The sequence below is a fragment of the Dermacentor albipictus genome, chromosome 2 (assembly GCF_038994185.2).
Source record: "Dermacentor albipictus isolate Rhodes 1998 colony chromosome 2, USDA_Dalb.pri_finalv2, whole genome shotgun sequence".
Classification (NCBI taxonomy): domain Eukaryota; kingdom Metazoa; phylum Arthropoda; class Arachnida; order Ixodida; family Ixodidae; genus Dermacentor; species Dermacentor albipictus.
Window position 1 is genome coordinate 70,263,683 of NC_091822.1, and position 13,687 is coordinate 70,277,369.

At 46.9% G+C, this 13,687-nt stretch overlaps 1 protein-coding gene across 1 annotated transcript in view; it reads right to left on the reverse strand.

Annotated features, from left to right (window-relative positions):
- Window positions 1–1,553: 1,553 nt before the first annotated feature.
- Window positions 1,554–13,687, reverse strand: part of LOC135908190 (neprilysin-1-like) — a 46,847-nt gene continuing 34,713 nt past the window's right edge. The window contains exons 19-24 of the mRNA XM_065439939.1: window positions 12,988–13,055; window positions 9,463–9,593; window positions 7,793–7,858; window positions 7,621–7,728; window positions 3,380–3,456; window positions 1,554–2,010 (exon numbers count right to left, since the gene is read on the reverse strand). Coding sequence (XP_065296011.1) covers window positions 1,911–2,010; window positions 3,380–3,456; window positions 7,621–7,728; window positions 7,793–7,858; window positions 9,463–9,593; window positions 12,988–13,055 — 550 coding nt within the window. The 3' untranslated portion in view covers window positions 1,554–1,910. The remainder of the gene's footprint in view (window positions 2,011–3,379; window positions 3,457–7,620; window positions 7,729–7,792; window positions 7,859–9,462; window positions 9,594–12,987; window positions 13,056–13,687) is intronic.

Genomic DNA, 13,687 nt, shown 5'->3' on the forward strand with positions numbered 1-13,687 from the left:
TCAATTTTCTTGATCTACAAGTGGAGCGCATCAATCCGGTCATGCACTACGCTCGCCTGAGATGCTGAGAGCTGTTGCTGTGCTCGTAGTGCGCCTTCCATTTCGTTTTTAAGATGCCATCCAGTTGTGAGCGCAGGCTGTGGCGTCCCTGGAGTAGCCACTCCACGAGTCCGCCGGCTGTCGGGAACTCTTGGTGAATGCTCAGGGTTGGCAGCGGGATGCAAGGAATCGATGAAATTGACGTCGTCCTGAAGGTGCCGGGTCACTCAGCACCGTGTGATACACCAAAGTATGGGACGGCTATCACGCTATCTCGTCCAAGAAAGAGACTCCACGCCCTAACGGTACAATGGCTTTAATCAAAGAAACGAAGTGCCGCATGTGCTTGAGGTTGCCGCAGCTCGTGAGGAGCAGATGAAATGATGATGACGAATTGTCGGCCGTTAGGTGAGGGAAAGAACATGTTCCAAGACTGTCCGTTTCAATGCGCGCATGTCATAGCCTCGAACTCTTGATTTATTTAGCGTGCATCTTTAAAATAAGATTAGGATTGTTTGGGAATTTCACTCACCTCCAGCTTGTCTACCTGACCAGGAGGAGGTTGCCTATTACCCTAGGTATGTGCCAGAATACAGCAAGACAGAGAATACCAATCCTTGTCCCCCCCCATTACCAATCCTTGTCCACCCTACTTTAACCACAGTGGAAGGTGTCCGTCTCCACAGGAAGCGCAAGCACAAGATATTGAGGCATGCCCCAAGCATCTGAGACTGCGGCGGGCTCGAGTACAATACACGTATATGCAGTACCATAAAATACAATACAGGTTTATTTCTTTTTTGTGATGCAGTTCGAACATATACGCCCTCTGCAGCACCAATGAGACGCTTCACTTGCACCACTACGGCTGCGTCCCTGATACAGCCTACCCGACTTTCACACTCGAACGAACAACTCGCGCGAATCTGCGAATGTGTACTCCGAAAGATACAAAACAATGCCAGAATCATGACATGTAGTACTTTGCACAGCTACTGCGTCCCTGCTTCACGCCATGGGCTAAGCTACAAACTTCCCTTATTGATACCATGATCAGCGGCTGCTGCGTTCAAAAAAAAAAGAAAGAAGAGGAAAGCGCCCGTTGCTCTCGCACGCTTGTACAGGAGACGTGTTTTAATGCGTGCAATATATGCGCAATATAGCCACGCATTGCCACACCGGGCACGTTGCTGTGTGTCACCACGGTGCAGTTCTCGGGAAAGGTTTACGGCCTGAGATTGATGGGATTGTTACGACACCTTACGAGAGTTTCTGCACGAGTTCGCAATCAACTTCTGGATAAAGGGAAGCCAGCTTAGGGTTAGGATATAGCATTTCATGAAGTCATCATAGAATATTGAACTCAGTATGAACTCATCATAAAGTAAGTATTGACCCGAAGTAGTTGAATCACTTGGTAATAAATGACCTCGTTAAATTAGCTGAACTCATCAGTTTAATGAGCTGAACGTATTAAGTCTGTAAGCGTAAAAAAAGCCATGCAAAAACGACAATACGGTTGAAATTTTTATTTACTAATATTTAAAGAAATTACAGGTTCAAATAATGTATCACTGTGTGCGGATCCGTTGAAGTCAGGAAACCGCGATAGCAACACCAATGCAAAGCAAGTAGTCCGATTTGCTGCTACGCCTGGCGCACACGTTGGGCAAAGAAATCTTGATCAAAACTCATATAATTGTGTTTATAGCTATGAACATACAGCGTGCATTGAGTGACCTCATGCTGAACGAGAAGTAGGGCATCGTTAAAGAAAAGAACAGGGAACCACGACATCGGTAACTTTATGGCGCAGTTATATTGGCCAGCTGGTGCGGTCTTTGGGGGCGCCACGCGGAGAGACCGGCTGGCTACCACACGATGCACTTCTGTTCTGGGTTCATGATGGTGCCTGCCTTGCAGTTGAAGATGGACGAGAACCGCTCGAAGTTCATCAGCGGGATGATGGTCCTGCAAAGCATGCGAGCGTGGCTTGGGGTACGAAAGCACAGAAAGTCTTACTGTACAAGCAACAGTCGGCATATGCTGCAGTTTACGGCTGTGGGCCCCGTTGACTTCCTTCAACCTTTGTGCCCCGGCCCCGACTATCTCTCCGCGGATAGTCACGTGACTTAAGGCTTAAACGTAGAGTAACAAGTACTGTAACGGCGACCAGCAGATTCAACCCCAAGTCCTGTCTCGGATGCCGCCGTCCACGTAGTTAAAACGCGTACTAGACTTGTGTATGCCATCAATTGAAGCGGCAGCAGGTGTCGTCTAATAGAATGTCTTCTATAACTGAGCATCTGGTCACAAACAATTACTGCACAGCAATGGGACCACGTAGTTGGAGATCGCAGGGAGAGGCCTTCGTCCTGCAGTGGACACAAAATAGGCTGCTGCTGATGATGATGAATGGGACCACGTGAAATTGTTTCTGAACAACGAAAAGAAGCTGGCAGAACACGTGGAACACTTATAAGAAAAAAAAAGAAAGGACAAAACCACTGGAATGATGGTTCTTGTACTCAGAAGCATTGATGATATGGTTCGTTTTTACTCGCGGATGAGCTTTTGCATTATCTGTGCGCGGAAGGGAACCCACATTGACAAAATTTCTCGTGGTGTCGCCCACGATTGCGTGTTCACGCTACGTTTGCCTTTTTGCTATCACGCCAATGACTATCCTTAAATGCTGGCTTTTGTTGATATGGGTCCAGATTGTTGCGGATACATGCTTGTAACACATTATTTTTGTATTAGCGAAAAGAAGGGGAACCGAGTGGCCCGATTTTTGTCCGCCACGACCATATGAAGCTAACAGATATAGGCAAGAAATTGATAGGAGAAATAAATCTAATTTTTAATGTAAGTTTGAAAATGGTAGGCTAAAGGTAAATTAAAGTGGACGAAAAAAAAAATTCAACTTGCCAGTAGTAGGAACGTAGCCCACAACCTCCGCATTACGCGTGCATTGCACTACCAAATAATTGTGCTACGGCTACTGATGTTCCCACGTCCAAATTGGTTAGTTGGGTAGTTCAACATATGTTCAAGATCTGACCCGGTAGTGTTAAAAGCAGAGCAATGAGGACTGAGGAAAGGCGAAGCATCGGGTCCTACCAGGGAAATCGCATGTTCGACTCCTGTTGATCAACTTGTAACAAATTTACCTGGTGACAAGTAACATGAGGTACATGGCATGATGACTCCGGAATATTCATAGGAACAAACAAACTTGCCATGGATACGGGTAGGGTAGCGCGACAGAACGCACTCTGGACCCGACCATGTGAGTGAAATGAAATCCATGGCAGTTGTTACGTCGATGACAACTCACCTGAAGCGGTTGGGTATCTGGTCTCGGGGCCGCAGGTAGAAGTACATGGAGCGCTTCCGGGAGACCTCGCACCGCGACTGGGGTTAAAAGGGACAAAGAGAAACAGGAAGTAGCTAAGAGAACACTATACAAATGCACTAGCGTTTCCTCTTCACGTTGTAATAGAGAACGCGCAATGCAATAGTGAAAGCATATCTGGTTGTTTGTCTGGTCCGTAGGTAAGAATGCGGAACTCGCTGTCGGATGAAAGACTGACGAAAATATAAAAAAAGGACAATGGCGCCGCTTTCCGTATTTGCCTCCGTGTTAGTCTTTGGGCTCCGTAACCTTTACCAAGTAGAATAGCCTTCAATTCCGGTTTAAAAATTGGGACAGCTAAAGCAAGTATCGGAGGGCAAAAATGTACCAAAATATGGAAATAAATTAGAAAATTCACGAACAGATGGACGTATACGATCTTGCTTTGCCTTCTTCGTTGAAAAAAAAAATACTAGAGGACGCTTAAGCTTCGCCAATCAAAGATCCCCGAGTGCTTCTCACGCTTCCCGGCAACTGCAGTTTATGTAACCGTAATGTTCACCGGCACACGCTGCAGCAAGCAAGGAACCGAGGGGACCGCATCGCTCCTGCTAAGACGAACTTTAAACGGCAGCTGGAAAGTGCTATCGTGCTAAAAGGGATTTGTGTTTGAGTTTCCGCGTAGCAGAATTATGTTTTCTCGTATATTCAAATTACAATCTGACGCTATCGTGTCTGTAGGTTGTGTGTAAGCCGTACTTTACGATTTTTCTACGTATTTTACCTTGAGAAATTCAATTAGTTCTGTAACTTCCTTGCGCCACATGGAGGGCCTGCATGGTTGGGTACGCGTGGTTCAAAATTATTTCTTCCGAAGCGACGTCCAACGCGGGGCGCCGGGTGCCGACACAGGATTTTCTGCGACACGGGACCCTTAACGCTGTCGCATTAATATCCGACAAGAGAGAAATCTCAAGCTTCTGCAGCCCTTTAGGCTCGTTTGAGGCGACAGAACGGTCAGTCGAATTATTCTGGCGCTATGGCATGGCAAACCAGATACTGAACTAGTCAAGAAGAAGTAGAATGTACCGTCTAGCTGTAATTGTCGATAGAATATGTGCAGCTGCCCCTAAGCGCAGCAGTGAATTGACAGCGCCAAACAACACCCCACGTTGACCCCGTTAGCTAGGGACACTGTTAGTGAGGGCTTTCACGTAGGCTGGTTCTTAGTAACGGCTCCCACGGAGGTCGCGTTCTAACAAAACATCGTCGCAACCGTGCGCACTCCCATCTGACCCACTAACGTGGTTTCTATTTTCTATGGTCGGTTCCGAACCCGGTTACTCCAGGCCGGAAGGCCGATGCTTCAACCATTTGGTTACGGACGCATGCCAAAAAGGCAGCATAAAATACGTTCACGAATTTTCCTCGTGAATCTCAGCGCTTTGGGACGCTTGACTCGTTAGGCACGACGCATAGCAACAATTTATAATAATTGAGCGTGCACCTCGTCTAGCTGGAGAACAAGGTGGAAGTTACGATTTGTTAGGATTAGTTACGAAGGTGAAAGTTACGATTATAATTTGTTGCAGAAAGGAAACTCGTTAATCGGCAAATCGGGCAAGGCCATATAGTCAGACAGTGGGTGCGAAGTGCGACTGCATGCAAAGTCGGACGTTTTTCGACTGCTCATGCAGAAGAGGATGCGCAGTCTGCTCAGTTTGGGTACAGTCCAGTCAGCGAAGTGCAGCACAAAAAGCACAAAACGCCTCTAACCTTCTCGAGACACGGCTGCAAGTCTGCACTCGTCTGCACGAAAAGAAAGGATTAAGGAAGTGTCGCCGCTAAAGAAGACAAGGTTGGCATACATGCTGGCTCAGATTACTCGATAATTAACTGTTGATTATATCTCTAGTTTCTGTTTCTTTTTCGTGCTCATTATTCACTTATTTTGTATCCTACTCGTATCGTATTCCCCGTGCAATTATGTCGTCCTTCTCTTGTTTAGCGTCGACGCTTGATTGGGCCTTTCAGAGTTTGGCATTCTGGAATGCGGCCCTTCACCTCGGTTATTTTGTTGCTCGTTCGCGCTACCGCGAGGCATAGGGCGCAGTAGCCCCGAAGTTTTACGGCTTCTTCAAAACATGCGCACGAGGATCGCGCGACACGACACTCGCACGGCTGGCGGCTTTCCGCTCTCCCTCCATCTCCGACCCCGGTCTCCTCTCAACCGACGATGATGATGATGATAATGATGATGATTTATTGGCATCCCCTTCGAAAGGGGGCGGCGACAAAACGTCACCTATACCCTGTTTGAGCTAATCAAGTAATCTATAGAGATTTATCACTCTACACACTCTAAGACAGAGGTACACCCTTTGGGGTGTATATCTGCCATGCAACGATAATCGTCACCTGCCTTGCTTGCGTTTCCTTTCTTGAAAATGCCACGCCCGCTACTTTCCGGTCGGGAATGCTATGTCATGCTGATAACGCGCACGCCGTTCGTTATTGGGAAGTACCGTGCTCGCAGCGTTAAAGAAAGGAAATGCGGACAAGACAGATGACGATTATCGTTGTGTGGCAAGATACGGCCCAAAGGGTGCAATATTGTTCAAGGGTGTATAGCAATTTGTCTATGTTTCCCTAATCGTTTATCATTGCCTTAAAACCTCGGTGTCTACCTTGTATAGTTGCGTATGCCTGTAACAAATGCGGTCCGATCAATTTCTTCCCTACTTTTTCTCTACCAATACTCTAAACGTCTCTTGCTTATCTCGACTGCTGACTGGTTAATGCTTCCATTCACCTTAATGCGCCTTCCAGAAGCGCTTCCAGCACTACTGGAAGGTGGACGTTTCCTGCGGGTCTCGCTGGGTAAATACCTTCGACGATGACAATCTATTGGCATACCCTCTGAAACGGGGCAGTGACAAATGGTCACCTAGCCTGCTTGAGTTAATCAAGTATGCTACACGTGCTTGTCATTCTAGCATTTTTGTATACACATCCTTTCACTCTTCCGAAAGACTTCTATATCTACCTTGTACCGCTACCACATTAGAAGAATATAAGAGGTGTATGAACTGCGCGGTGGTGTCGTGGGGAGAGCGACTTCACAACTCGCCATAGTTTCTCGCGCTCAGCCGGCAGATGGCGCGATTAGTTCGAGGCCTTCGGGGGGCGGGGGGTGCTTCTTGCGTTGAGATAATGGGAAAATGAATTAACATCGTCGTTTTACGCGCGCTTTCTCAGCAATGTGTCGAGCCATTTAGCGCACTATAGGCAAAATGCTAGGTGCCGTGTTGTAACACCGGGTACAATTGAGTCGTGCAAGAAAATGTTCTTGTTTTTTACGCCCAAACACGATGACTTCTCTGAACAGTGCGCGCGATACCGAAAAATGGTCGATTCTTTCAGCCGAAAGACTATGTCTGCGAAAAAAAAAAAACATTTCGAGAGCGAAGGTGCATGCCTCCGAAACAATGATGCAATATACTGACTTTAGGTAGTCGCACTGAATCGCACAGGTTTAATCCAAACAATATAGATACTACTTCGGTTATCGTGTGTGCGCTCTTTGGCGTGGATGAGGAAAATGTAAAGAGATAATTTAATTGCTACATCAGCAGAAATTCCTAACCACAGGATCATCCTCCTAGAAACTGCGTGAGTAACCATGAACGGTTTAAAAAGTTAGACTCGAAGCTGGCTAGCGAGAATGAAAACTGATAACTTGGTTGATGACGCGAACTTAATTATTCCTAACTAAAGAAATTTGAGCCAATGCCTCGTACAACAGTTTATGCGGGTTTTCCAGCATATACAGGTGCGCAAACCTACGCAATAATGCGGGATAGACCACGGATATAGTGTTGGAAATCAATAAGTGGCAACCAAGCTTTTCAGTGGTACTTGAGCTGTTGGAACCGCTGTCGAACGCGGAAGTGAACTCGGCCACTTGGCTGGGCCGAACGCTTAGCAGTGCTTAGCAGCGCAGCGCCATAGCCGCTGAGCCACCGCGGTTGACGAAGCCGCATAATGTTAGGAAGTATATTTATATCGCCGTGTTGTTCTCGTAGATAGCCCTATTTCTCTGAAAAGCACTAAGTACAGTAAACTACGTCGCTCTATACCAACATGCAACAGTCGAGGGGTAACCTGCTCTAGCTCCCCAATGGAAAGGTGAGTATATGATCCAAAATCTTGACATTGCTCACCAGGGCGTACGCGATGAAGAACACCTGCTCCATGGTCCAAGGCTCCATGCCGGGTATGGAGTACATGCCGTAGCGCTCCTCGTACTTGGTCATGTACACCCGGAAAGCCTGTGTCGCGTAGGCGGATTCAGTACGCGGTCGGCTCGTCATTGGCTCCTTCCCCGGCACTTACCTTGAAGGCGAGTCGCAGGCCCGCGTTGTCGGCGATGCTCGTCTCCAGGGTGTTGTTGACGCTTAGCTGCGGGGATCACATAGGTTAAATGAGCTTTCTTTTAAATTATAAACACGCACGCCCGCACGCACATGGACACGGCCACAAAACAACGATGGTCGCCACTAAATGGGTTCACATCAGCGTCGCCATCTCAGTGCATTTGAAACCTTTATATAGACACGTAGCATTTTATAGCCCGTGTTCTCGGAACGCTTCTGCTAGGAACTGTTCTGCAGAGACGACTGTAGTAGTAGCTATCACATAATTACACCACTGGAAACCACGTTATTTCGCTTGAGGTTTTGGTGCTGCTCGTCTTATAGCACGATAGGACCGCATGTGTTTAGCAAGTTCAAAGTTAGGCAGCCTGCTTATTATAACCTTAACATATAGGCGGAATACTTTACGAAATTGGAGGAAAATCTTGAAGGTACTTTGTTGTTTTCAGTGAGGAGTAGAGCACTGAGAATGTAAAGGAATCGAGGGTTTCATAAAACGCCTGCCCCCTCGGTTTCAGTATACATCCACAGCCACTCTGAAGCAGCGTGCCTTTCTCACTTTTGCCGTTGTGTTAGCGACTATGAGTGAACGTAAGTATTTTGTCTAGTGAAATATGACATGAATACCATGCCTGAAATTCCCGATGGTCATATTTTGACCGTGCGAATTATGGTATTAAATATCCTTCCACTGTAGTTATTTGGGTACATGTCATTTCAACGTTCGGAAGTTTGAAACTAGGCAGTGTTTAACTGGTGACTGAACCAAAATATAAACTCTGACCTGGTCTTTCGAGTGCTTTCGAGTGCTTTCGAGGGAACCTAGTGCGTCCTATTAGCTACGAAATCGTACCTTTCAGCCATGTTATCCAGAATTACATAGTTGTGGAAAAGTAAAACTTGCTTTACTGAGCCGTTGCAACTCATGCGCATAAGATTCTCTTCTTGATACTGAGACATTCAAGAGTATTTGAAGAGAAATGTGTGCGCAAAACAGCATGAGGTTGTTTCGCCGCATCAATGAACTTTTTTTGTAGCGGATTTTGCGCTGCTTAGTGGGAAAATGCTCCCTTAATAGTCCTATATAACGGCTTTTTTATCAGATAAAGGAGCCTGCAGCCGCATGAATGGCCCTATCAGATGTTTCATCATTTGGCATGATTTTTGCAGAATATCATTTAGTACTGTTGGCGAAATGCAAAAGCTACCAACGAAAAGCTACCTGGCAGAAAGACGCAAATGCATTTCCCCATTCGGCCGTTCGAAGACAGTGAATTTTCTTTAGAGGGCTGAGATTTAGCCGCAACCGCTGAGGTTATGGTCTCCCGGATAGTGACAGGTCTGGAAGCACTGTACTAAATACGTAACGTTACGTTGGGGGTCCGCCTTAATATAAGAATCGCCGTGACTAAAGCGTTAATTTGACAAGTGCTGCCCGGGGCTCGAATAGCAAGGAATAAAAGGCAACACTCCAAAGTGCTACGTCCAAGTTTAAAATTTTGAGAGACGAGAAGTTAGGTTTGCCGCTTCTGAGTAGAATAGCCCGCCTCAGAAGCATAAACGCAGCTGATGATGGCGCTCTATGTGGGATCTCCGAGCCGATCGGCGCCAAGCCCGTGCCATGTATACCTTCATGCCGGTGATGGGGTTGTTGAACTGGTCGTACTGCTCGGAGAGGCAGCGGGCGCCGGTGACGAACTTGCGGTGCGTCTCGCGGGACCACCACTCCACCAGCTTGCCGTGCTCATCGTACAGCGCGCCTGCGGGTGCGCCAGTCAGATAATCAATGACCATGGCAGAGACGTTCGACAGCAAGTAGAAAAAGAAAAGAAGGGTAGGGGGTAGTGGGTGGAATAGAAGTGGTCTCGAATGAAAGGCCGGTGTTTCTCAGCCGCAGATAATACCTGTAGCCGTGTATATTCTGCTTAATTGTGGTGGCTCAAGGTATACACGTCGGACGTATCCGTTCAATTTTTTTTACAGACACGTTATACGGACGCAGCAGTTCCTTTAATTTTAAACTAGGCCGACGTATTCATTGGTTTTCGGCATGTTTCACTTTACGATGGGTCAGCCACAAGGGCACGCGGAATGGCTGCATGCGCGCTTCCTCCGCTTCAACCTTCCGGCTTGTTCGCGTTGCGGTGAAGCCAAACTGAGGGAGCGCAGCAGGAGCATATACCTAGCGTGCTCATCACTGCTGCAACAACTGCCGCATCTGTTTCCACATCGTTGACGTGCGCTTATACGGAAAAGAAAAGTGCAACCCATTGGATGTCTTTCGACGCGATACCACGACATCATGTAATCCTCGCAAATCAATCAATAAGGCGATTGCGCTATGCACCATCGATCCCCTTAAATGATTGGTGGAAAGGCGTCAGTGTTGCAGCCGCTGTTCGTGTATTTCGCAACTGCAATAGGGTCGCAGTCGAAACTGCGATCCTCAAATTAACGAAAAGCTAACGAAACCTATTCACCAAACAGTTAGCAACGCTGACGCTCTTTTAAGTTTCTTTCAGTTTTCGTTCGCGTACAGGTACGAGTGAGCCTGTACGCGAGTGAGACTGAGTATTTTTTTTTTGTCACTAAAAAGCAGTTACTTTTTCACGCGTATACTGGAGAACGTGACTTACTTGTACCACTATGCAGATCATTATTGAAAGCTTTGAAATTTGCAGCTCATGTATACGAGTTCCATGTGAGACGCCGTGCTGCTGCATACGGTTGCAAGGCACACTCCGTCATTTTCCGTACACACTTATACGTTGATGCTTCTTCATCTACTTAAATAAGTGAATTCTGTAGTGAATTTTATAAGTGAAATCTGGTCTGCACCGGCATGAGGGAGAACCTACGTACGCACAGTAGCCTGCTTCGATGGGAATCATCGTTAGCGTGGCAAAGGGTTCTATTTTCTAACAAAACAGACGATTAGCAGTAGCTGTAAGCGTTGAACATGTTATAGATGAAATGTTAAAATCGATTGTACGTAAAATGCACAAGTACTGTCCTCGGAAAAGAGCCAACTCAACGCAAAGTCAAGCGGCAGAAACGTCTTCAGTTCGTAGTCAGTGGTTAATATTGCGAGTTCAGAAATATTATAAAGTTTCTCGTGATTAGCGTCGTGGTAGAATCTGATTGCTACGCTAAGCTATCCGGGCATGATACTGGTCACTGTGCAGGTCTTTCTTTTTATTTTTAGTTTCTGCAGCAGTTTGTCCTGCGTGGCGAAACCCATTTTTCACGCCTCATCCGTCTTGGAGGAGTTCGTTCACCATCCAGATGCGGTTCGTCTTCTGTCCCTGCATCGCTTTGTGCTCACCTTGCTCCCCCAAGTGACAAGGTAACTCAGTCTTCATCCTCCATTGCAGCACTGCCTTTCTAGTTCCTTGGATACAGTACCGTGTGGATTACACTTATCTATAGGGTGGTCCACCAGCCGATTTGGTTGCCACCGTATCAGAAAAAAACTGGCAGTGGCTTAGCTCGGCTATTCCAGGATATACGTAGCGAAAGCTAAGGCATAGCATGGTTAGTCTTGGTTAATCTTGATTGCATGTCCAGGTTAGTCTGGTTGTCTAGCTATGTTGCGGCGTTTAGCCAGTCGTTCGGCGCGCTGTTCGTCTGTGTCCTGGGCGATTCGTTTCCTCTTCATCTCGTTCCGATGTCAATTCGAGGCCTCCTCCTGCTTATCCGAATTGTCACCTTCCATAGTGCCACCTCAAATATGGTTGCGGCGCACGCGAGCTCTCCTATTCAATCCTCCAACATGTTATCAGGCATGCCATGCAGCTAGCGAAGCGAGCGGAGGCGAGCGCAACGACGAGGAACGTGATGTGACGTCATGCCAAACGGCAGAGGCGGAAAGGTGCGGCGCTGCGCAGCGGCGGAACACCTGTGGCTCGGTGCTACTAGTGGCGCATGCGCAGTAGTAACTAGGGAGCGAGCGAGAGAGAAATATTCACGGCGTGGCGTGCGTTGTGATGTCATGTGCCTCCTCGGAGCACCGCCACGGTGAAATCGCAAGTTCGCGGCCAGCAAAGCTTTCGCTTCAAAATAAGTACCGGCCAACACAGCAATCAGACCACGCGTGTTCATGCCGCATGCCAGGTCTACGCCCTATAAAACAAACTGATCTGGAACGCAGCTGCTGCAGGCGCTCGCACAGTCCACAGCCGGCCACTGGACCGCTCTGGACAAGTGGTATTCACCTTGCACGTGGTCTTGTGCGAGAAGTCTGATGATATAACGGCATTTTTCACCAACGTAACGAACTCGTCTCTCCTACCTTGTAACGTCCAAACGCACATTGACCTCCAGCGTTAAGGCTGCGAAACCATTCAGCAACAGCTTCCTCAACTAACTTCTTTGAAGAACGTCTTATCGCGTCCTTTTAAAGTTCGTGTTTAACGAAGTTTTTCTTTTGTCAATGTTACGCAACAACTCTCCGGTGTAATAATTCGGCATCGAAAGCACGGTCAATAAATAATTAAATAAACAAATAAATAAATAAATAAATGATAGATGTTTTCTCTTTTCTTTCCAAAGGAGCGTAAAGAGTCAGCAGTATAGTTAGGTATGGCAACATACATCAACATATTTTTCTGCATTAAAGGACCACTTAAGGCATAACTAAATTGAGCTGTTATAACTTAGAATTCTACAATGACACAAAAGCCAACCTTACGTTGAGAATACGCTCTGTAAGCCAGTAAAGACGCAAAAGCTAAACGCATGTGGTCAGGTCAGTTTTGAAGTCTCCGCACCAGCGTGCAGTGACGTCATGAATTTAGAAACTGTCTACTCTCGTATAGATAACTAGCTGTTTACCGGTAAAAAAAAATTGACTACATTGTTTTCTGATGGCATCGAATATCCGAACAAGCAAGTTTGCAGAACTTCTCTGTGAACATGCTTTAAACATGAGAAAATACTTCAAAATCAGCGACGTCACGCTGACATATTGGCGAAGGGGTTGTGCAACTTAATTGAAGCATTGGAAGTTCGAACTCATTTTACAACTGGTAATCGACCTCTTCCTGCGAAGTTAACAAGAATACACTTCTGTAAGAGTACCTCATTAGACTAAAGTGGCTCAGTGTTTCTACTTAAAAGTGTCCCTTTATTCTATGGCAAAATCGTTTGCCTCACCTTGCTCCCCGAAGCCGAACGTCAGCTGCTGCCCCATGATGGTTCCGAGGGCGCCGAAATTGATCGGTCTGTCCAGAGAGGCAAGGATGAAAATCGCACGGATTTGTTAGCTGCGTGCCCGTAATAACAGCAGCGAAAGGAAACACTTTCGTTGTTTCTCCCCGTTAATTCGTGTAGCATGCGATAACCCACGTCATGGAACAGCTACAGTAGCAGCTCGAGCTGGCTGAGCGACGCCAATTACTACGCCACGCAAAGCTGCCTCGCTATAACAGGGTTGGTGCAAAAGCATGACGCGAGCTACTTGGGATGACCTTGTCAGAGACAGTCGACCTGCACTCGTCGGGCCCATGTATACAGAAATCATTTCTTCTTACTGCTCCCTAACTGAATGATCGTGTTCTTGCACTAGCCATCCACGTTGCTTGAAGGCTTTTATTGAGAGCGAGAAAGGGGAAGAGGAGGAGGAGGAAATAGTATGTTCTTAGTTACAAAAGAGAGACTGAGGCGCGAGTTCCGGCTTTTGTGGTAGGCTCATGCCTCTTGGCCGAGTATATTGTTTTTATGTGCTGCACCCTGAGCGGAAACCATAATTTTTGAACGGTCGAGGAAGTAAACAAGATTAAAAAAAAAAAAGAGGAAGGGGCAAGGTTTGAAGGGGTGGAGGTGGAGGAAGGGGGGAGGGCAAAGATGGAGAGGA